Source organism: Mus caroli, chromosome 4, assembly GCF_900094665.2.
Source record: "Mus caroli chromosome 4, CAROLI_EIJ_v1.1, whole genome shotgun sequence".
NCBI lineage: Eukaryota > Metazoa > Chordata > Mammalia > Rodentia > Muridae > Mus > Mus caroli.
The window spans coordinates 112905613-112930429 of NC_034573.1; the positions used below are offsets into that span (position 1 = coordinate 112905613).

Below are 24817 nucleotides of genomic sequence, written 5' to 3' on the forward strand. Positions count from 1 at the left end.
GAGCATCCACTTCTGTGTTTGCTAGGCCCCGGCATAGTCTCACAAGAGACAGCTATATCTGGGTCCTTTCAGCAAAATCTTGCTAGTGTATGCAAGAGAAGAGTTTTAAAAACATGGAAAAGCTAGGTATAGTAATGCACACTTGTAAGATATATATCAAGATCACACACACACACACATATATATATATCACACAGGCACACACCTTGACAACAGCCAGAAAAAGTTGTACCCTGTCTTGGTGCTGGAGCAAAGGTATCACAAACAAGGTGACCCCAGAACAGCAGCCAGGCAGTCCTCAGGTAAGAGGCACTGCCCCTCAGGTGTTCACGGTCTGTGCAGAGGTGGCAGAGCTGGTATGGCAGGCTGAGGAGAAACACAGCTATGCTACTGAGCATTCTTGCCCTGGCTCAAGAGCTATGCTGGACTCCTGCCCAGCAGAGGACCAGTGTCCCATGTCTTCCCTTAAGGGGACTATGACTGTCTCCTATCAAGAACTGCAGCCCTCCCTAGCTACCTTCTAGAGCTGTCTTCCCTGAAAACCCCCAGCAAATTGAGGCTAAACCCAGTAGGCTTCTCGGGACTCTATTGGCACTGGCAATAAGCAGGCCAAGCTCCAACCTACCTCCACTGCACCATTTGGATGATCTCTGGCAGAGGTTTGGTTCATCTGTGCAGGGTTTGTGACAGCTAATCTTGGTTATCAACTTGACACCTGGGACCCTCCAATAGGGAATTGCCTCCATCAGACCGGGGCATTTTTGTGATGGAGGAAAGTTCAATCCAATGTGGGCAGTACAATCTCTGAGCAGGTTGTATAAACAGCAGCACTCATCCATGGTTCCTGCCCTGACTTCCCTCAGTGATAAACTATATGTAGAAGTACAAGTCAAATAAGTAAAGCCCTTCTTCACGTTGTTTTTGGTCATGGTGTTCCACACACACAGGGTCCAGTATGTGTCTGTGGGTATCTAGGCAGAGCACAAGGAGAGGAAGGAATGGACACTCAGATCCTCCAAACCAGCTGAGCATCTACAGCTGCATCCTGATCTCCACTCTTCAGGCACCATCACAGGAATTCATAATTTCTTGACAGTCTCTAAGCTCTTTATACATGGTTTGGCCAGGTTCTGAAACAGGCCCAAGTACGGTGGTCCCTCACTTCAAATGCCTGTGCAAAGACTGGTTTCTGCTCACAGAGGCTGACTTCTGTGTGTAATAGCAGGGTCAATCTGCCTTGGCCGTGTCTAGATGTTCCTGTGCTGGTATGTTTTAGATAGATTAATATTTAATTTATGGAGTAAGGCAGAAGGTAGGTGGCCTCATCAAAGACAGACCCCACAAACACAAGCCAATCCACTAGTCAGTACATATGTGGACACACACACACACACACACACACAACACATAAATACAAAATCAGTCACCAACTTCTATCGCTGTAGAGAGAAAGAAGCCACAGGCAGCATCTGAACTTAAATGGATATGGCAGTGTCTCAATAAAAACCTAATTCAAAGAAACAAGCAGCAAGCTGCTGGATGCCCGGGTACTGTGCTAACCTTTGGTTTCCTGAAAAGAAGCCAGTAGAGCTGGCTGAGTCATAATACACCTACCATTTTAAAGACCTGAAGAATGTAACGTGAACGTTAGACATGGGAGCCACCAAGGCCACCACCAGACAGGCAGCGTTGGTTCAGGAGCACTGGCAACAGGGACAGGCAGCTCTGACTTCCACTGCCCTGAAATGATCTGATAAGGACATGTGGCATAAAGATGACCTGGCATATAAGGGATTTAGCCCCAGGAAGGAAGGAAACAAAGCCACAGGGAAGGTATTACAGCTTTCCAAACATGCCACCCTACTCAGGGGACAGCCTAGCCTTGGATGTGATCTCTAATAGACATCTCTCAGGAACTTGCAGGAGGCAACAGTAAAAAAAAAAAAAAAAAACAAAAATCCAAAACAAGCAGTTTATTTTAGTAAAGAAGCCACCTAGCAGCTACCGACAGTTCAGGACAGGTGGTGGCAGCACACTGCCTATGCTGGCTTTCAGGCCCAGTCATGACTGCAGAAGGCCTGGGTACTGCAGATGAGCAGCTGCTAAGGCTGGTGACCCCAAGGAAAGGCTTGTGCTCTACACAGCTTGCTGCACAGGGCCCAGAGACCAGGCAGTTCCCCTCGTCTTACAGAGGTGAAGCAGAGAGCGCAGCCTCACATGTACTCTCCACAGTCGGCAATCATCACCTTCTGCTTTGGCTTCCCGTCCTTGCTGCCCTGAGCCTGTGCGGGCAGAACAGAGAAATCAGGAGAGAAGCAGGGTGGGAGAGCCGCTAGAGCATCATCCTCTCCCCAGACATTCAGGGACCTGCTCTAAATGCCCCCTTCCAGGCATCAAGAGCCCTCCCCAACTCTCCCACTGGGCCACCCACCCACGCAAGGTCCAGGCAGGAAGCAACTTCCAACCGCCCACCTCAATCTGCCGCAGGACATCCAGGCCTTCTGTGATCTCCCCAAATACCACATGCTTGCCGTCCAGCCAATCTGTCTTATCACAGGTCAGGAAGAACTGGGAGCCGTTGGTGTTCGGGCCAGAATTGGCCATGGAGAGGAGGCCTGGGAGAAAATAAACTTGTCAGCTCCCTCCACACTGCTCCTAGCCCATGGTGCCCGTGCTGACGGCTGACGGTGCTTCTGCATACTGGCTCAGGCCATGGAAGGGCCCTCACAGACACAGCACTACAGAAAAAGGATGAGTGGGCTGCTTCCGTTTTTATTTTTTCCTTCACATTTGTCTTTTCATTTATAACAATGACTTGCAGTCTATTTTGTAACCAGGCCCATTAAATCCTGAAACACTGATGAGCAAAATATTCATTTAAAGTGTAAGTGTATGAGCTGGGAAGATGGGTCCACAGAGAAAGGAGCTTGCTGTGGAAGCCAGACAATCTGCATTTCATTTCCAGAACCTATGGTAAAGGAAAGAGTTGTCTCCTCAAAGTGTCCTCTGATCTCCACACCAACTGTGCTGCATGGCCCCTCACTAAAAGTACTTGGTACAAGCAACCAACCCAAATGATAAATACATCTCTTGTAAAGGATACTGTGCTATGACAACTGAGATGCAGGGACATCTGTGCTGGGGAGAAGCTTAAGACAGTCACATAGAGGGAAGGAGGAAAGCTGGGCCAGGAGATGAACTAGAGACAGGGTGCAACTATGGGTGACAGGGGAAATGAATCCAAGATGAGTCCCAACCCCTGATCAGGCATAAGTGAACAGTTATCTACTGAAACTCAGACATAAAAGAGTTGAAGGAGAACCATTTTAACCTGTGATGTCTGAGGATCCTCTACAAGAGCAGCAAGTGTTCTTAACTACTGAGCCACCTCTCTAGTTCCTTAAGACCTAAGTCTATTATATTTCACAAACGGCAAGCTTTAAGTGTAGTGAAATCTTCTAGGGAGCCGTATGCAGCAGTACATGTCTGTAATGTCAGCACTCATGAGTATCCAGGTCAGTGCTAGCTTGAGCCACACTCTAAGACCCAGTGTAAAAAGCAAACCAGGTATGGTGGTGTACGCCTTTAATCCCAGTACTTGGGAGCCCCAGGCAGGTGGATCTCGGTGATTTCCAGGCCATCCTGGTCTTTATGGCAAGTTCCAGGTCAGCTATGGTTACAGAGTGTGAGACCCTGTCTCAAAAACAAGCCAAGAAAAATAACTCAAGAGTTAACACTATAATGTAAGGAATCCTATACATCACAAAATCGTGTCAGCATCAGCAATACCGTCTGTGGTAACCAAATTGCCAGCGACAGCCTGTCTTACTTCTAACTACTTCATTTGAGCGGCACACGTTGGAATAACTCTTGTGAAGTGTGTCAGGACGTACTTTCTTGTAAGATAGCGCAGGCAGGAAGAACTTCTTGGCCCTGTACTTCATTCAGTCTAGCACAAATCTGCAGGAAGAACTGAGGCGCAGTGAACAGGTTTCTAGGGAGAAATGAACTGATCTCTGACCACCATCGTGCTCAGTAATGGAGCAGGAGGAAGCAGCAGGACAGAAAGGTGGCAAAGCAGATGAAGCCGCTGAAGATGGAGAAGCCGCCTGCCAACGCACAGAGAGAGAGAGAGAGAGAGAGAGAGAGAGAGAGAGAGAGAGAGAGAGAGAGAGAAACCAGGAGTACGGCACTGACAGCACAGAATGCTGACACGTTGGAATAAGCTGAGGCAGAAAACTGGCTATTGGCAAAAAAGATGGCTAGTATCTTTAGCAAGAAAGGTTTGCGTGTAGCTGGGCATGGTGGCGCATGCCTTTAATCCCAGCAGGCAGAGGCAGGCGGATTTCTGAGTTCGAGGCCAGACTGGTCTACAAAGTGAGTTCCAGGACAGCCAGGGCTATACAGAGAAACCCTGTCTCGAAAAAACCAAAAAAAAAAAAAGAAAGGTTTGTGTGGCCAGCTGGGGCTCAAAATCTAGATAGAAGGACTTAGAAAGGATGAAGGCAGTGAGTTTATACATTTTTTCTAAAAAGTTTTGCTAAAAAGTAGATTAGAGAGTCAAGATGACGGCTGGTGGAAGGAACAAGAGTCCAAAGATGGTTATTGGGTTTTTTAAGATTGAGATTGCATGCCTGGTCACTGATGGACCAAACTAGCTGAACAGGGGAAACACAGTTTATAAGTCAAAGGGAGCCAGCAGGAGACATGAAGATCCTAAGTGGCAGAGGGACAGACTCCATCCAGTCCAGGAGGAATAGATGGCCTCTGTAATAGGAGGGAGTCAGAGCATGCATCTGTGGCAGGCACGAGGCAAGACCTCAGATCAATATGGAAACCTCAGAAGAACAGGCATGGACTATGATCTTTGTCTGGGACTGAGGGTATAGAGGGGACACAGAGAAGCTGAGGGCACAAGGGAGCTTGCAGGCATAACCACAACCTCTACCCTAGCAGGGAACACCAACCTGTGGAAGAAGTAGGGGGGAGAGTACAAGACTGGAGGGAGGCAGGCAGCCCAGCCCAGCATGTGTCTCTTCAGTGGCTGGCCAATCACACCCAGGCTTGGAAGTCACGGCTATTTGCCCTGGCCCTGCCTTACTCACCACACCAGAATCAGTGCTTACCTGGTCCTGTGTGTTTAAGGATGAAGTTTTCATCATCAAACTTCTTTCCATAGATGGACTTGCCCCCTGTGCCATTGTGGTTTGTGAAATCACCGCCCTGACACATGAACTGGGGGATGATGCGGTGGAAGCTGCTTCCCTTGAAGCCAAAGCCCTTTTCATGGGTGCATAGGCAGCGGAAGTTTTCTGGTGTTGAAAAGGAAAAGGGGCTGAGGTTAAAGGCAATCTAACTTCCAAACCAAAATTAAGGTAACTACCTAGATATACAAGGGGGGGAGGGGCAGGTATAAAAGGGAGAGAAATAAATCATGAAACATGTTTTACGTGTTTAGTTTTGCACAGCTGCTCTTGGGTATCCACACACATGGGGATGGTTCCCAGAACCCTCCTGGATCCTGTATCTTTTCTGCCATCTCTATATTATCTATGATACACGATACAATATAAATGCTCCATAAATGGTTGTTATATCTATCATCTAGGGTATATAATGACAAGGGAACAATACCTGCATACTTAGTAGAGACACAATGTTCTCCTCAGATATATTTAAAAGTCTTTATTACATATTTATTTATTGTGTATGTGCATGTATGTGTGCAGGTGTATATAGGTCAGAGGAAAACTTACAAGGCATGGTTCTCTCCTTCTATCGAATGGGCCCAAAGTCTCACCTCAGGTTTTCGTGCTTGGCAGCGTGGACTTTAACCTGCTGAGCCATCTGACTGGCCCATACATATTTCTGCTATGTGGTTGGTTAAATTCACAGATGTGGACCATGAATAGAGAGAGCTGATCATAGTCTATATTCTCACTGTATGCCCCTTATAAGCTGCCATGACACTGACTTACTAAATAACCATATGGCTCTCAGATTAAGTGAATATGTGCATTCTATCTCTGTTGCATCCCCAAACCACACTAACGTGTTGGTAAATTTTTTTTAAAAAAAGAAAAAAAAATCCGGAGCCACTGAGATAGCTCAGCAAGTAAAGGCGCTTACTGCGCAAGCCTGGAGTCTGCATCTGAACCACAGAGTCAAAGGACAGAGCTGACAGCTGAGGGCTACTTTCTTCCTAGATGAAGTTTCACCTCGGAGGGAAGCTTAATACGATTCAGGATGTTCTAAAAAGAGGCGAACCTTTCTATCCTACAGGAAAGAGCCTTATCAACTCAGGAAGTAAATAAGTCAAAGCATCAAGAAGTCCCTGAAACTGAGCAGATTCAATAGGCTCTTCTTTTCCCTGAGCAGGAAGGACTGCTGAGAGACACTTTCAGATACATGGAGCTGCCTGGAAAACCTTTCTAACTTATCAAGCGCCTGAAGGTTTCTACCTTTCATGAGCCATTATGGGCCTTTGCCGGTGCATCTGATTGAGTCAATTTGGGCTTCTGTAAGTAACTACCACAATAAACTCATTGGCTCATCAACTTGAACCTGGTTGTTTCTTTGCTGTGTCCATCAATTTTCTAACTAGTGTGAGTGAACATTTCATGTCTTCGCTGGAAAAGTTGTCCTCTAACCTCCATGTGTGTCATGACATGCACACCACATGCACACATGTGCACACACATGTACAAAAACCAATCTGTTGGGGCTGGTGAGATGGCTCAGTGGGTAAGAGTACCCAACTGCTCTTCCAAAGGTCCGGAGTTCAAATCCCAGCAACCACATGGTGGCTCACAACCATCCGCAACGAGATCTAACGCCCTCTTCTGGTGCATCTGGAGACAGCTACAGTGTACTTAAATATAATAACAAATAAATCTTAAAAAAACAAAAAAAACAAAAAACCAATCTGTTTGCTTTTGACACCGGGTCTTACTATATAGCACTGGCTGCTCTGGAACTCTATATAGATCAGGCTGGCCTAGGACTCAAGAGATTTGCCTGCCTCTGCCTTCCAAGCACACCACCACACCAGGCCATAATAATTGTTTTAAATAATGGTCATGTGGTGTGTCTGTCTATGAGTATCTACATGTGACATGTGGTGTGTCTGTCTATGAGTATACACATGTGAAAGTGGATGCCAGGAGAGAGTATCCAGTCCCTTGGAGCTAAAGTTACAGGTACTCATAAGCAGCCTAACCAAAGTGAGTACCAAGGAAGATGTGAGAGTGTTGAAGAGAGGAAAAGAGAATTCCTTTTCTGGAGCAGTAAATCAAAAGAGAATGCCTAAACTGAAGATAATTTTTATAAAATTAAAATGAGAGGGGTGAATATAAAGCTATTATCTTTCAATATGGAAGTTAAAACCAAAATAACCAGCTATGAGACGAAACTGGCCGCCTCTGAGGTGCAGCAAATGGTGCTGACAGTGGGGCAGGAAATGGGTTATTGGACTCTATTATTACAGGGGACTAATGATTTTTCAAAATGATTTTGTGATAACTACTTAAACTAAATGTATAAATAATAAAATTTACATTAAAGAATAAATCAATATTTTAATGAACTAGAAATTAGTACTAGTTACTTCTGGAACATTGAGCTAGGTATAATATTGTTGGGAGAATGTGTTTGATACATCCTTTTAAATGATTTTCACAATATTCATAATAATGCAATCTTACCATAGAAAAAGGAGCCTCTACTATTAAAAAATAATAAACCAGCAATTAGTGAGCTTCAGTGTCTGCTCTGACCTCTGTTACTATATCCTAGGATCTTAGATGCCACAAGTTAATTCAGGTCAGAAACAATGCCACAGGTCTAAGAGCTGGGGCAGCAAGAACCTTGGGAGACTGCTCAGCCGTCAGCTTGACGCCACCTGAGCACAGGGGTCTGCTCACCTGCGGTCATGGGCACCACATCAGACCGTAGGAGCATCTGAATGCGGCCTGCTGGCTTGTTCCCAATCTTGATGTCCATGTAAACCTGAGGATTTGACCGGGCTTTTTTTGCAGTGGGCTCTCCCTAGGTGCAGAAACAAAATGCTGGTTAGAGGACTCCTAACTCCCTAAGGAAGTACATAAGACATCCTTTGAACATATCTTCAGAACACAGCGCCATCAAACAGCCTGAACACAGATGTTGACAATGAAGGCCTTGGGCCCTGATAGGGCTGTAGGAGGCAGGAACTATGGCCACAATACTCAGCTGGACACCCAGTGACAGGAAACCTCACTCAGCCCTATAAAACAGGACCCCCTAACCATAGGCATATGTCTCCATGCTCACCCTCAGACATGCCTGCTCACCTTCCTTGTCAGAATACTCAACCCAGCTCATCTTCAGTGCCTAGGTCAAGTCATATAGCTTACTACATCTAGTGGACACACTCACACAATTGTCACTGTCATAGGCTTACTCTGGAAGCATGGGGGAGCCCTTCTGATGCAGTCCAAATGCTCAAAGGGCAAGAGGCTGAGGCTTGCTATGTACTTAAGTAGGGGAGACTAAAGCAGAGGAAAGCAGATACGGAACACAAACATCCCATTTGTTTTGGCTCAGCTGATCAAGCACGTGGAATAATGTGGATGCTCTAACTACTGCGGTTTACATTGGTACTAGCAATACCACAGCAGCAACAATACAGTTCTTGCTGTATTGCCCGGGGTCTTGGGAGTAGAGATGAGTAAGACCTGAAGCTACTTTCTCCCTTCAAGTCTATGCAGTTATATATTACATATACTATATATTGTATACATATACACACAGTATGCATACATCTAATGAGCCTCAGCTCACTAAATATATTACCTAGAAAAAGGTCAGTGCAGGAGTATCCTGTGCAAAAACAAACATATGCATGGAAACAGAGTATTTCACTAAGCATGGAGTACGGAGTACACTACAGGGAGTACACTACAGAGAAGCAAAAATGACATCTGCAAGATGGACCAGATGGACTTGGAAGCCCTGCCGGGCTCTCACACCCTGAGATGACAGGGGAGTGAGGTGGAATGATTGGATCTGTGCTCCAGAAAGATTACTCTACCTTCCTTGGGAAAGGATCAGAAGATCCAAGACTGTAGCCACAAACAACTGAAAAGTTCCAAACAAAAGGCACGGCGAGACACAGATTCCAACAGGACAGGAAGGCTGTCAGGAAAAGCACCAGCGTGTGAGACTGCACTGGTTCTACTGTAAAGAAGGATTAGGGACTCCACTGGGAGTGCTACTTTAGGTCTGCATACAAACTTCTGGCTTAGGTAATTGTGTGGCTAGAGATCAAGAGCACAGCAGGACTAAACAAGGGAGAGCATCCACTCCAAGCCAAATAAGCCACAATGAGACTTGCAGCCGGAAACAACTCAAGTCCAGTGTCAGAAACAGAGACCATCAAAGCTGACAGTGGCTCTCGGTCCCATATTGAACTCGAGTTGGAAGAGGCGAGTCCGGTCTCAAAATGGAGGGCCATGATCCAAAAGAACCAGAGCAGCTGAGGAAGCTGTTTATTGGTGGTCTGAGCTTTGAAACCACAGATGATAGCTTAAGAGAACATTGTGAGAAATGGGGCACACTTACAGGCTGTGTGGTAATGAGATCCCCAAACAAAACGTTCCAGAGGCTTTGGTTTTGTGACCTACTCTTGTGTTGAAGAGGGGATGCTGCAATGTGTGCACACATTGCACAAGGTTGATGGGCGAGTGGTGGAACCAAAGAGAGCTCTTTCTGTAAAGCCTGGTGCCCATTTAACGGTGAAGACAATTTTTGTTGGTGGTATTAAAGAGGATACGGAAGAATATAACCTGAGAGAGTACTTACTTTGAAAAGTATGGCAAGATTGAAGCCATAGAGGTTATGGAAGCCAGGCAGAGTGGGAAAAAGAGAGGATTTGCTTTTGTAACTTTTAATGATCATGACACAGTTGATAAGATTGTTGTTCAGAAGTACCACACTATTAATGGGCATAATTGTGAAGTGAAAAAGGCCCTTTCTAAACAAGAGATGCAGTCTGCTGGATCACAGAGAGGTCGTGGAGGTGGATCTGGCAACTTTATGGGTCGTGGAGGAAACTTTGGAGGTGGTGGAGGAAACTTTGGTTGTGGAGGAAACTTTGGTGGAAGAGGTGGCTATTGTGGTAGAGGTGGTGGCAGCAGAGGTAGTTATGGAGGTGGTGATGGTGGATATAATGGATTTGGAGGTGATGGTGGCAACTATGGCGGTGGTCCTGGTTACAGTAGTAGAGGAGGTTATGGAGGTGGTGGACCGGGCTATGGAAACCAGGGTGGTGGATGTAGTGGTGGAGGAGGAGGCTATGATGGTTACAGTGAAGGAGGAAATTTTGGTGGAGGTAACTATGGTGGTGGTGGAAACTATAATGACTTTGGAAATTATAGTGGACAGCAACAATCAAATTATGGACCCATGCAGGGGGGCAGTTTTGGTGGAAGAAGCTCAGGCAGTCCCTATGGTGGTGGCTATGGATCTGGAGGTGGAAGTGGTGGATATGGTAGCAGAAGGTTTTAAAATAAAACAGAAACGGCTACAGTTCTTAGCAGGAGAGAGAGCGAGGAGTTGTCAGGAAAGCTGCAGGTTACTTTGAGACAGTCGTCCCAAGTGCGTTAGAGGAACTGTAAAAATCTGCCACAGAAGGAACGATGATCCATAGTCAGAAAAGTTACTGCAGCTTAAACAGGAAACCCTTCTTGTTCAGGACTGTCATAGCCACAGTTTGCAAAAAGTGCAGCTATTGATTAATGCAATGTAGTGTCAATTAGATGTACATTCCTGAGGTCTTTTATCTGTTGTAGCTTTGTCTTTTTCTTTTTCTTTTCATTACATCAGGTATATTGCCCTGTAAATTGTGGTAGTGGTACCAGGAATAAAAAATTAAGGAATTTTTAACTTTTCAATATTTGTGTAGTTCAGTTTTTCTACATTTTAATACAGAAACCTTAACAAAATGCAGCTTCGAAGGTGTTTCCTTGTGAGTTAACACATGAAGAAGATCGTTGTTAATTACTATTTTGTATGAATTTTGCTAAAGTTAACTGTAAAGAAACACCTACTGACGTGCAGTTTAAGGGGAATCTATTCTCCCCATTTCCAAAACAATGATGAATGGGCGCTGACATGTGGAAAGAATAGATATTTGTATGTTTGCAATGTGTGTTTTAGATAATTAGAATTGGGAAATAAAAAATAGCATATTTGTGAATTTAATAGCATTAAGATTACCTTCAAATGAAAAAGATCTCAAAAGTTTAAAAAAAAAAAAAAAAAAAAGCTGACAGTGCAGCACAGGAGGGCTGCAGACGGCCAAGAATGGTGGCTGCTGTGTCAGCTGAGAAAGGACAGAAATGCCACATGCCACCATCAACCTCACAGGGTACACAGAGAAAGTCCTGCCTGCAGCAGTGGCCAGGGAGGCGAGCCGAGAACCAGGAAATGTGCCAGGCAAACCCAGAACACACACAGCTAAAGGGAAGTGACGCTACCTGCCCTCTTACCTCTGCACAGGAGGGCTGCCTGGCGGGTGTGGAGGCTTACAACACAGCTCCCAAGCTGTGCCCCTTCACCCCCAGCACTGCCCTTACCAATGCTCGGATCTACAAGCCCCTCAGGACGCCCCTTTCACCCTCACCTCCTGGGCTTCAGCTTTGGGAGGCTCAGGTCCTTCTTCTTCCTTATTTTCCTCAAGAGTCTTCCCAGAGAACTTCTTCAACCAGTCATCATCTGACCAGACTAGAAGGAAAAGACACAGAAAAGTTAAGAAATTCAGACTATTCCTCCACTGCTGGCAGCTGCCTCGATCATCTCTGTGGTCCTCTTGGCCAGAGAAGTTCCCTTGTTGAATCCCTCTGAGACTCCCTAGAGGGCCTGCTCTTAGCAGGACTAAGGGAAAAGGCTATATCGAAGACAAAGATAGGGTTTTGCTGGCTTCAGCTCTTTTATAGAAATGGAGTACCAAGAAAACGAGGAGGAGACCACACAGGGTTCTCTCATGAGAGGAACAATTACTTTGCGACTGTTCACTGATAAAGGTACTGTATACCCTTCACTAGTGTGAGCCACCCTCTTGTCCCCCAGAAGCAGCCCTTAACACACACATAAAGAAGGGACCAGACGACCTGACAAGCACTCTGAGGTACCCACTCACCTGGCCTGGAAGAGCCCTCTTTAATTCTCATTGGCTTGGCCAAATTGACACGAATCGTCCGTCCAAAGAGCTCAGATTCATTCTGAAAAGATTGTAAATCCAGCTGCTTAAACTGTCAGGTTACAAAACTCTGGCAGCACTAGGTGGTGGTGGCATGCATCTGTAATCCTTGTACTCAGGAGGCTGAGGCAGGTCATCTCTGAGTTCAAGGATGGTTTAGAGTCTGAGGACAGCCAGTGTTATACAGAGAAACCCTGTCTCAAACAAACAACTCTGCAGCTTTTCATTTACTTCTGAAACCTGATTGGTGTTTCCTTTTAATCCTAGATCCCTTAGGAATGAAAGCTATGCTCTCACCACAAACAGTATCAAGGAAGAAAATTACAAGGTACTTTTTCCCCAGAGCTGCTGCAAACCTGTAATACCACCAAAGACCTGCACTACTAAGAGTAATTCTGAGCTCAAGGGATGCAAGTGACAGGGAAAAATGTACATAGATCTGAGTTCACCTTTGAAAGCAAGATCGGCTTTGAAATAGCATACATGGAAAATAGGTGGTAGAGAATAATGAATAAACAACTTCAGCAAGATATCAGCACCAGGAAAGGCCACTTAATGTAAATCTTAAGTCAGCAGTGAAAACTTTGTGGCAAAAAAAAAAAAAAAGTCTTTTATTAGAACTTTATGATGAAACCAGAAAAACATAAAAGTGTAAATTTCTTAGTATGAGAACCAATTATGCATTGATTTATAATGGAAATATGTAACCAGAGATGATTAGTTTTATAGATTTTTTTTCCAGCAAAGTTCTAGCCACAGGATATGACACCTTTGCACTTCACCTCTGACATGACAACACATAAGCGTCTTAGGCAGGCCACAGATCTTAAAGAGTGCCATTGTTTCCAAGGACTCTTCCAGCTGTTCTAATCACCTGTGTCAGTAGCATGGCCTTTGGTTACCTCTTCCTGAATTTCTCTTCTCTGTTATTAACTGGTCTACTATTTCATGAAACCCTTCCCGTTTGCCATCACGTAGGGTGGGCGGCCAGTGAGAGACAAGACAAGCAGATCAGTGAGCAGGACGAGCTCTAGTAATGGGGAGGCATCTGGGCAGGAACCAATTTTACTATTGACCACCAGCCCACAATGGATGGTTTTACTTGAAGGTAACCTTTATTTACCTCCCCACCCAATCCTGATACTTCAGAAATTCAGAATACCAGTATCTGAACAAGGGCCCTCTGTACCAGCAAAAGGCACCTTCAGTTAGAATGAGGATCCCCAGCCATACCATGTTGTCGATAGCTGCTGCAGCATCCTGCCAAGGAAATGCAAAGTGTAAGTTTAGGCTTGTAGTGGAATACTTCTTGTGTGTCTAAATGCACACTTGGTAGCAAAATAAACAGGAAAAAGTCACCTATGGACTTCCTGCCTAGGTGGGGTGTGTGACCAACAACACTTCTTGGGCAGTTTTTCAGCTCACAGTACCATAATCTCTTTTTTTCTAGCTGAAGGCTTAAGAGAGAATCACCAGCACTGCCAGGCAAGAATGTTCAGTGAACAGAGCTGGAAGAGCCCTGCAGAGTAAGACAGGCAGGGTCTGACTAGGTCTGAGCTGTTATTGACAGATCAGTCTACTAGGAAGCATTTCCGGACCTCTGAAAGCATTACCCTAGGACCCAGAACCTAAGTAAAGGGGAAATAGCTTCCTCATTAGCTGTAGGTTCTCAACCCTTTAATACAGTTCCTCACGCTGTGGGGACCTCTCACTATACAATTATTTAGTTGCTATTTTACAACTGTAATTCTGCCATTGCTATGAATCATAATTTAAATATATGATATACAACCCCCACAGGTTGAGAACTGTTTCTCTGTAGGAACAAAAGACTTAAACAAAGCACAAAAGTCTCACCTCTGCCAACTCAAACTCAACAAAAGCAAATCCTCGGTGTTTTTCTGCAAAAAAAAGGAAATAAACACAAAGATATAGGTAATTGCTATATGAGGCAAGAGAAGAAAAGAGAACAATCACAAAGAAGTCGGCCCATACCATGTCCAGACACCAGAAAACCTACCCAGTCATGATTTACAAAGGACCCTCATCCTTTGATTCCTCTTAATACCTGAAGCAATAATAAACATCTTCTAGGGATAAAGCTACATATTGAGGAGCTGGAGAGATGGGTCAGCGGTTAAGAGCACTGACTGCTCTTCCAAAGGTCCTGAGTTCAAATCCCAGCAACCACAAGGTGGCTCACAATCATCCCTAATGAGATCTGATGCCCTCTTCTGGTGCATCTGAAGACAGCTACAGATATAATAGATATAATAATAAATGAATCCTTTAAAAAAAAAAAAGCTACATATTGAACTTCAACTTCTCATGCAGTGTAAACTGGCAAGGTAAGTTATTTAGCAAATCAACTGTTTATCCAAATCTACAATTTGATTCCAGGTGCCACAGCACACACCTGTAATGCTAACTACTTAGGAAGCTAAGACAGAAGGATCATCAGTTTGGAGGCCAGCCCGGACAACACACTTAAATCATTTTGAAATAGAAACAAAACAAATACAGGCAAAAAAAAAAAAAAAAGCCATTAACCAAATATATAATCTGATCAACTACAGATAAATTCTAAAATCTGTAAGGAGATTCAGTTTTATCCTGAGACAAATTCTGAGCTAAGAAAAAGCCCCCACACAACAGTGCCAACTAGAAAGTCAGTAGAACATTTCTCGCATATGTTTCTGCTGTAGCCCAGACTGACCTTAAACTCTACCCTCCTGCTTCAGCCTCTGAATTGCTAGGTTTCTAGGCATGTGCCACCATGGCCATCAACTACTCTACTGGTTTTTTAGGGAGTGGGTAGATTCCCTAGACTCAGAGAGTTTAAAGATCTTGCTATTCCCACCCTGTCTCTCTCCTCTCTGCCCCTCTGCCTCTCTGTCTCTCTGTGTGTGTCTCTGTGTGATTAGTCCTGGGAACTGAAACCAAAGCCTCATATGGTGGGCAAGAATTCTACTAGACTAAGAATGTAAATTTAGAACTGGAATGTGACTTTAATTCTTTCACTATTGGAGGGTAATGAGCGTTAAAGACACTCAAATGACCCACCTGTTTCATAGTCCAGAGGAATTTGAATATCTGTGATGTCTCCAAAGGGGATAAACGCAGCATGAAGAACCTTGTCGTCCACCTCTTCTGCCAGCCCACCTGCAAATGAGCCAAGGACCTTCTGAGCCGCTGTCCTCCACACTCAGAGGTCCCTGCACACCAGGGACTTTGCCTGTCACTGGTATGACAGGCAAAGGGCGGGATCTTTCCATCCAGTCCTTTGTCTACACAAACATCTCTCTCTACAGCCTACCCACACTATGTTCCTTTCTTCAATCTCCTTTCAAACAGTTCCGATTCGATCTCCAACTCTTGTGAAAGCTTTGTAACTGACCTCTCTGCCTCAATTCCCTTCCTCCAACCGCCCCCCCCAAATATAAGTGGAAATGAATCCATCTGTTCCCTTAGACTTCAAAGTCTTAAATGTCACTGTCCTCAAGATAAAGTGAGAGCTCCTTGGTAGTGTACACAGGGTTCTCATCCGACTCTCGCCGATCTCTCTTGTATCTTCCATTTTGTTTTCCCCAATTTCCCTGAGTTTCTCGAAAAATGACCCAGCTGCCCCTAGGCGCCAGGCTCTTTTACGCCTTTGAGCTTCGGCTCCGGTGCAGCGAACAGCTTTGCCTCTACTCTTGACTCTTTGCCCAACTCCTGCTCAACTTTTGCGTCCCGGCAACAGAAAGTTTGCCCTCACCCAAGTTCCTGTCATCATTGTTAGTCCCTATTACAACGCCAGGGTGTGTAAGTTATTTCCCACTTTCTCCTAGATAGTCTGGTAACTCCTTCCTTTAGGGCAGAGACCCAGCCATTCCGCACTGAATGTTTGTAAAACGAATGGGCGGGAGGGATTTGGAAGCCCGTAATTCTTGTCACTCGTCGGGGCTCCTGTGCGCTTAGTGGACTAGGAAGGTCGCCGGAATTGTCCTTCCATCTCGGGCTCACACCCTCAGGCTCAGCAAGCCCTCCATAGACCCCGGCTGCTTTCCCCCTTTCCCACATTGCTCAGACTAAATCTAGCTCCCGCGCCTGCTCACCCACGTACAGCACACGCTTGGTAGTGGCCATCTTGTTCGCGCCCGTTTCCGCCGGAAGTCGGCACTCGGCCGGCCCCCTCGCCGTCGCCCCTCCCGTTAGGTCGGGGCGGGTCTTTATGTTGCTGCAGGCTCCGCCCCTTCTTGGCTGTGGCTCCCAGAGCTGGAAGGAAACAAACCTAGATATTGAACCACTACCAACACACTAAGGTCCGGGCTGTCCAGGCAGCTGTTTTTGGCCAATTCGGGAGCCAAGAACGGTTTTTACACTTTGAACCGGGGTGAGGCGAAGGATCAAGACAATATTTCTTGAGAGATGAAAATTATATGAAATTAAAATTTCAATATCACGAAGTTTAATTGTTAGAGTATAGCCACATCCGTTCCTTTTCTACTGTCTGGCTGCTTTCATGTTACAAAGGGAAGAGACCTGTTCCTCCCACGGCCATTGATATTTTACCATCTGGCCCTTTGGGCAAAGTGTTTGCTATACTCTTTTTCTAACGTAATATTTAAATTTATAGGTTCTCATTAGCAGTACAAAACAGTAGGATCACATTTGTTTGCTTGTTAGAGTATCCCACTATGCCCTCCAGATCTCAGCCTCCCCAGTGCTGAAATCTCAATTGTATACCACCAACCTACCTCAAATAGAAATTTAACAAGTTTTATTTTATGTATTTATTTTGAGACCGGATCTTCCTATGTAGTCCTGGCTAGCCTGGAATTCACTATGTAAACCAGACTGGCCTTGAACTTACAGAGATCTCTTCCTGAGGGCTAGGACTAAAGGCATATACCACCATAGGAAGCTTTGCTGTATTGTTAAAGGGCTCTAGCAGGCCCAAGCTTGGTAAGCACAGGTGTGGCAGGCCTTGCCCTTCTCCCCATTCCCTCTGCCTTGCTAATAAACAAACAAACAAACAAACAGGGTTATATTCCTAAAGCTAGCCACCAAGGTCTATTCCCTTATTTGGCCTCCTCCTGAGGATGATCACCAAGGTCCAGGTATCAAAGTATTGAAGTTCAACAGTTGTATTAGGGTTCTCTAGAGTCACAGAACTTATGGGTAGTCTCTATATAGTCAAGGAATTTAATCTTAATCTTTGATCTCCCTGTCTTAATCTTCTGGAATCCATAGCCACTATGCCTCAAGATCTCCATACTAAGATCCAGGTCAGAAACTTCTATCTCCCAGCCTCCAGATTAGGATCACTGGTGAGCCTTCCAATTCTGGATTGTAGTTCATTCCAGATATAGTCAAGTTGACAACCAGGAATAGCCACTACAACAGTCAAATCCCCCCCTTGGCCTACCCTAATTAATATGGTCAACCAAAACATGACCACCACATCCTAGCCATTCTAACACAGATTTTTTCCTCTTAAAAAACATCACACCCACAAGGTCATTTGCTGCTGCTGTCTGCCTGAGCGGAGAACAGTCACTTTCCCCTGCTCAATAAAGGATCTCTCTATGGAAATAGGTGTTTGAGTGTGGTTTGTGCCTAACCGAAGGTTCAAGAGGGAACACTGTGTGCGGGTCCCTTCAGTTACGGTGCTGGAGATCAGACGTAGAGCTGAAGACCATTCCTCCGCAAATATTCTACCACTGATCCATATCCTCAGCTACTGTAGGCAGAGCATTTAGATTTTCCTGAGGTAAACTTTATAAACTTTGTTATTCAAATGTGTGTGTATTCGCATACTTGTGGAAGCCAGAGGACAATTTGATGGAGTAGATTCTCTCCTCTTACCAGCTCAGGTCCCAGGGTTGCAAGGCGAGCCCTGTTACCAGCTGAGCCACCTCACAGCCCCTTGAGGAGACTTTTTTTTTTTTTTAAGATTTATTTATTATTACATCTAAGTACATTGTAGCTGTCTTCAGATGCACCAGAAGAGGACTTCAAATCTCATTATGGATGGTTGTGAGCCACCATGTGGTTGCTGGGATTTGAACTCAGGACCTTCAGAAGAGCAGTGGGCGCTCTTAACCACTGAGCCATCTCTCCAGCCTGAGGAGACTTTTAAGATGAAAGCTGAACTGAGAGGCAGGAGCATAATGAGGTGGAAATGGAGGACACAAATTCAGGCAGGAGAGATGGGTAGAGGCCACCTCATGTCAGGGCCTGCAAGCTTTGTGAAAAACTTGGGGACTTTGAGAAGCTATCATGGGGTGATAGCAAGGAAGTTACATGGTCACATTTACATTGATATTAATTTTTGATATTATATTTTAAATATAACATTTTTCTCCTTTCCTCCCCAAAAGCCCTCCCGTAATCCTCTTCCCACTATCCTTCAAATTTATGGCCTCTTTTTTTTTTTTTAAGTCAATTGTTACTACATGCCAACTATATATTTATATATACATATATGTATTCCTAAATATAACCAGTTGAATTCATATAATGTTACTTGTTTTTTGTTTTTTGTTTTGGATTTTGTTTTGTTTTGTTTTTTTGGTTTTTCGAGACAGGGTTTCTCTGCGCAGCCCTGGCTGTCCTGGAACTCACTCTGTAGACCAGGCTGCCCTCGAACAGGGGCTGGTGTATTAAGAATACATTTGTGTAATTGATCTTTGACCAAAGTTCCAAGCGCTTAAAACCCCTTGGAATTGCCTGGATGATGTGATCAAGTCTTCTGCGATTCATAGTTAGCCCATTTTGATCATTTCTGAGTTATTGCTCAGCAGTTGAATCATTGTGGGGCCCTTTCACCGTCGAAGTTGGGAACTGGTTACGAGAGGAATCAGCATCTTCATCAGAGGCTGAATGTTTTAGTTCCACCTCCAGATCCCTCAGAAAAGGTAGGAGACAGGAAATTGAATTCTACCATCAGTGATTCAGCTGAGCCCATGTAAGGAAACCCCATACCTGGGGGCTTTGGTTAGCTGAATATGTTGATGTATTTTGAGGATGGCAGGCCAGGCCATGCTTGAAGAGTATGAGTATGTCCCCTACAGCATCTTCTTGGTCCATGAATCTTCCATTAGGCTCTTCCTTAGTTGCGTACCTTTTATAATAAATTGCTATCATAATGTATTCTCTTTTTTGAGCATTGTGAGTGTTTTAGAGAATTACTGAATTTGAGGAGGATGGGGCCAGGGGAGCCCCCAAATTTGTAGTCATCTGGGCAGAGTACAGATAGCATAAGGACTGCATTTTGGTTAGTGTCTAAAGGTGGGAGCAGTCTGATGGGGCTGAATCCTTAACCTGTGTGGTCTGTGTTAGATCTGAATTGAGTTGAATTGAATTCTGAGACATTGAGTTGGTGTCAGAGGATTGTAGAATTGAGCATTAGAAAAAAAATCCACATAGTTAGCCATGCTGAAGAAGTTGAGGCAGGAGGGTTTCAGCCTGGGATACACCTTGTCAGGGTATCGTAGCACACATCAGTAATCCCAGCATTAGGAGATAGAGGCAGGAAGGTCACGAGCTCAAGGCCAGCCTATGTTTAAGATAAGCCTTGTGCTAGAGGAGACTCTGTCTTAGAAACAAAACCACACAGTGGGAAACTTTACCCCCCTTTTAATTCACAATACATCTCCGTTCTCACTACTAACTTCACGTGGCAATAACAGCTGAGTCCAAGGACAACTCTTCTCTTTGCTGCCGGCTGATGTACAAGGACACATCCCGTATCCTTCTGAACAGAGAGCTGAAGTCCAGAAGTCTATGAAGCAGCTCGGAAAGGAGTGTTGGGAGACTGGTGCTGAAACTCCAGGACTGTACCTCTGTGCCCAGTGCCATATAAACTTAAGACATTTGTATTCAGTGTGTGTGTGGCGGCTGGGGGTGGGAGGTAATGTAGCATCCTTTATGTGTGGTGTGAGTGTGCATGCATGCCGCAGTGTATCTGGAGAGATCCTCACCTTTCCAGCCCTGAAGCTACAAGTTCCGGATGCATCACCATCCTTGGCTGCTGCCTCCTCCTCCTCCTCCTCCACTTCTTCTTCTTCTTCTCCTCTTCCTCCTCCTCCTTCTCCTTCTTTCTTCTCCTTCTTCTTACCTCCTCCTCCTCCTCCTTCTCTTAACTAGATTTTTGGAGTTGAATTCATGTCCTCATGCTTGTTCAACAAGTAGTATGTGCACTGAGCTATCTTCCCAATAACATGGAGGTTTCTATTTTTAGACAGTCTCACTATTTAGCCTTTACTGGCCTGTAACAAGCTATATAAACCAGGCTGATCTCAAACTCATACATCCTTCTGCTTCTGCTTCCTAAGTGTTGGGATTAAAGGAAGTGGGCCACTATACCAGAACCCCGTCCCCTCCCCATCCACATTTCGAAGTAGAGATTATCATCTCCTTTTACCTAGGCATCCCAACAGTTTGCTCACATTGGCAAAATGACCATTTAGTTTGTTTATAGAACATGCAGTGCCACGGTAACCATCTTTAACAGCACATTTTTTTTTTTCCCTAAGCCCCATGTGCTAGCTAGTTTATGTCAGCTTGACACAAACTAGAGCCATCAGAGAGGGGGAAGCCTTGTTGAAAAAGTACATCCCTAAGGTCTGGCTGAAAGGCATTTTCTTACTTAGTGATTAACAGGAAGGGCCCAGCCCATTGTGGTGGGGCCACCCCTGGGCTGGTGGTTCTGGGTTCTATAAGAAAGCAGGCTGAGTAAGCCATGTGAAGCAAGTTAGTAAGCAGTACCCCTCCATGACCTCTGCATCAGCTTCTCCCTCCAGGTTCTTGTCCTGCTTGAATTCCTGTCCTGGCTTCCTTTGATGATGAACTGTGCTGTGGATGTATAAACCAAATAACCCCTTTCCTCCCCAACTTGCTTTTTGGTCATGGTGTTTCATTGCAGCAATAGAAACCCTTACTAAGACAGACCATGTTACCCCCTTTAGGTGTCCCAAAAGTGACTGGGTCAGACAACATAACCATCAGAACAATAAAAGTTGTGACAAACCAGACCTGTCTATCTCATTAAATGCTCTGGAAATCAGCCTACGACTGATCAGTGATGAACTCAAGCTCTGGCAGTAGATAGGACTCATCTTTTCACATGATAATGGATTTTAGAATTACCGGTCTTTACGGTGCTCTGGGTCTCGCAGTGAGTAAGAAAGTAGGAAGCATTCTTTTCTATATTACACAGAGGGAGGTTACATATCACAGCCACGCTTGACACAAGCTGTATTGTGCTCTTGTGCAAGAACCTTGTCAGGTTATTTAGCACAGTATCCTCAGCCCACTGCACAACTCTTTGACATTTAGTAGAGTTTTAATATCTGATGAATGAAGCAGAGAAAAAGCGTCTTTTCAATAAAGTTGGAATGGAAAATTCTATTCTTAGCACACTGGGTGTCTGGGCCTCTCTCACTGAGGCTGAATCACAGGCTGTGGGTTGCTGTCATAGGAGGTGTATTTATGTGAAGCAACAGCCCTATCGGGAACAGCAAACATGAATGTGGGGGGGCAGGTGCTAAGAGCTATACTGCAGCAGGCTCCTAAAGAAAAGAACGAGCTTGAGGCTAGAGATGTAGCTTAGTTAGAGCATTCTCATAGCATGTGCAAGGCTGTGGGTTCCATCTTCAGCACCAGAGGGAAGAAAAAAAAAAAAGTAAGAAAGAACAAACCAAATGGAAGCCTGCAGCTCTTGGCAGCCACAGTCACCAGGGGTCCTTTGAGTTCTAACTGAATCAGTGTTTGTGGCTTGGAGATTATTTGAGGGACCAGAAGCTAAAACAGCCTATCTGTGAGCCAGGAACACATTACTGTGTGGGCAGGAGGAAGTCATGTTCAAGTCTGTCACAGTCTAGAGCTGGTGGCCACTTTCCTGCCTTACATAGACATCTCACAGCACTGGATTCACCAATACCCCGGGCTTCTATGGAAGGTTCCATATCCCAGACAGCAGTACTAAAACCTATGCATGCATGGGAACCATAACACGGGGTTTGTTGAGATTGCTGAACTCCACTCCCAGAGTAGATCTTTGGATAAAACCAAGAAAGTTCATTTCTAACAAGGTCCCAGGTGATGTGCAAGCTGTTGACTTGGGGATCACTCTTAAGAGACATAGTTTCCCGCAAGGAAAGTTGTAACATATGGAGAGAGTGACATAAAAAGTAAAACAAAACAAAACAACAATGAAACAGTAAGCAACAAAATAAAAAAAAAATAAACAAGGGATGGAGGCTGGAAAGATGGATCAGCTCTTAACAGCTCTTCTTGGCCAGGCATGGTGGCACACAGCTTTGATTCCAGCACTTGAGAGGAGAGGAAGGGTGATCTCTGTAAGATCGAGGCTAGCCTGGTCTACATTAGCAAGTCCAGAACAGCCAGGGCTCTGTTACACAGAGAAACCCTGTCTAAAAAAAACCAAATCAAACAAAAAGACTTAGGTTCAATTCCCAGCACCAATATGGCAGGTCACAACCACCTGTAACTCCAGGTTCAGGGGATTTAAGCTCTTTTATGTCTTCATTGGCACCGGCCACATACATGGCCCACACATTCAGGCAAAACACTCATAAACATAATAAAAATAAAGAAATATTTTTATACAAGAGAATGTTTATAGACAATCTTATTACATTTATAAATTTATTTTAACCAGAATTATATATTGTTGTAAGCTGTGGTGTGGATGCTGGGAATTAAGCCCAGGTCCCCTGGAAGAGCAGCAAGTGTTCTTACCCAAGGAGACATCTCTTCAGTCCCCTTAACATTTCTTTTATTTCTTTTTATTTTTATCGATGCTAAGGACTGAGTCCTGGGAATCTGACTTATATACTTTCTTTTGCTGTGATAAAACATTATAACCAAGGCAACTTGTACAAGGAAGCTTTTAATTTTTGGTTGTGAGCCTAGCCTTTAATGGCTGAGCCATCTCTCCAGCCCAACAATCAGGCACATACACATACATAAAGATAAATTAATGACTTCTTAAATTGCCTGTGGAGGGCTCAGCAGGTAAAAGGCCTCCTGCCTGAGTCCAATCCTGGTGGAAGGAGAGAGCCAATTCCCTCCCAAAAGTTGTCTCTGATCTCCATATTTGTGCTGTAGCATAATGTTCTCTCTCTCTCTCTCTCTCTCTCTCTCTCTCTTTCTCTCTCTCTCTCTGAATAATCATTTAATTAATAATTTTTTTTGAGACAGGGTTTCTCTGTATAGCCCTGGCTGTCCTGGAACTCACTCTATAGACCAGGCTGGCCTCGAACTCAGAAATCCGCCTGCCTCTGCCTCCCGAGTGCTGGGATTAAAGGCGTGTACCACCACGCCCAGCTTAATCAATAATTTAATCAATAAAATGCAATTTAAAAATTTTGGGATTTGGCAATAATTTTCTTGATAAAATATCAAAAGTACAAGAAATAACAGCATCAACAAAAATAGATAAATTAGACTTAAAAACCATTATACACCAATGAGACCCTATAGAGAAACAGCCTACTGAAAGGCAGAGGACATTTGTAAGTAATATCCAGTGAAAATCTACTATCCAGAATATATAAAGAATTTTTATTAGTTATTTTATTTATTTACATTTCAAATGTTGTCCTCCTTCCTGGTTTCCCCTCCACAAACCCTCTATCCTATCCCCCTCCCTGCTTCTATGAGGGGGCTCTCCCACACGCCCACCCACTCCTGCCTCACCACCCTAGCATCCCCGCCTGGGCACTGAGCTTCCACAGGACCAAAGGCCTCTCCTCCCATTGGTGTTAGATAAAGCCATCCTCTGCTACATATGTATCTAGAGCCATGGATCCCTCCATGTATACTCTTTGGTTGGTGGTTTAGTCCCTGGGAGCTGGGGGAGGGCAGGGGGGCAGCGGGGAGCAGTTAGTTAGTTGATACTGTTACTGTTGTTCTTCCTATGAGGTTGCAATCCCCTTCAGCTCCTTCAGTCCTTCCCCTAACAATTTCACTGGGGTCCCTGTGTTCAGACCATTAGTTGGTTTCGAGCATCCACATCTGTATTGGTCAAGCTCTGGCAGAGCCTTTTAGGAGACAGGTATACTAAGAATTCTTAAAACTCAATGACAAAAAGATAGACCACTGAATTTAAAACCAGGCAAAATGCTTGAGTAGACATTTCTCTGAAGAAGATGAACGTATCTATCTTCTTCACACTCCACAAGTGCATGACAAGATCAGCATTGGTCATTAAGGAAATATAAATGAAACCACAGTCAGATGTGGTGGTGTACCCCTTTAATCCCAGCACGTGGGAGGTTAGAGGGATGCAGATCTCTGAGTTCAAAGCTAACCTGGTATACACAGTGAGCCCTAGGCCAACCAAGTCTACAGAGACCCTGTCTCAAAAATCCTAATACTGCTACTACTAATAAATATATAAATAAAATCCACCTCATTTCCTCTATAATGGCTATATCTTAAAAATAGACAATAGTAATTATTGGTCTTTGGTAGGTGTACTGGCTGGTTTTGTGTGTCAACTTGACACAAGCTGGAGTTATCACAGAAAAAAGAGCTTCAGCAGAGGAAATGCCTCCATGAGATCCA

At 44.6% G+C, this 24817-nt stretch overlaps 1 protein-coding gene and 1 pseudogene across 2 annotated transcripts; one reads left to right on the forward strand and one right to left on the reverse strand.

Annotated features, from left to right (window-relative positions):
• Positions 1–1958: 1958 nt before the first annotated feature.
• On the reverse strand, positions 1959–16402 carry Ppie (peptidylprolyl isomerase E). The gene is made up of 10 exons (XM_021159344.1): positions 16336–16402; positions 15302–15400; positions 14096–14139; positions 13472–13498; positions 12179–12260; positions 11663–11763; positions 7923–8046; positions 5127–5312; positions 2473–2615; positions 1959–2282 (listed from the first exon to the last, which is right to left on the reverse strand). The coding sequence occupies exons 1-10, from the start codon at positions 16364–16366 to the stop codon at positions 2214–2216; spliced, it is 906 nt and encodes a 301-aa protein (XP_021015003.1). The 5' UTR covers positions 16367–16402; the 3' UTR covers positions 1959–2213.
• Positions 9439–10931, forward strand: LOC110292196 (annotated as a pseudogene). Its single transcript, XR_002377689.2, has one exon. The product of XR_002377689.2 is annotated as a heterogeneous nuclear ribonucleoprotein A3 pseudogene (transcript).
• Positions 16403–24817: the final 8415 nt, after the last annotated feature.

Excerpts from the sequence above, each read along its gene's own strand:
- Ppie (XM_021159344.1), bottom strand. The coding sequence starts at position 16,366 with ATGGCCACTACCAAGCGTGTGCTGTACGTGG. Across the intron at positions 14,140-15,301 it reads TCCTCTGGACTATGAAACAG|AAAAACACCGAGGATTTGCT; the intron begins GTGGGTCATTTG and ends TTTTTTTTGCAG. Across the intron at positions 8,047-11,662 it reads CCAAAGCTGAAGCCCAGGAG|GGAGAGCCCACTGCAAAAAA; the intron begins GTGAGGGTGAAA and ends TTCTGCACCTAG.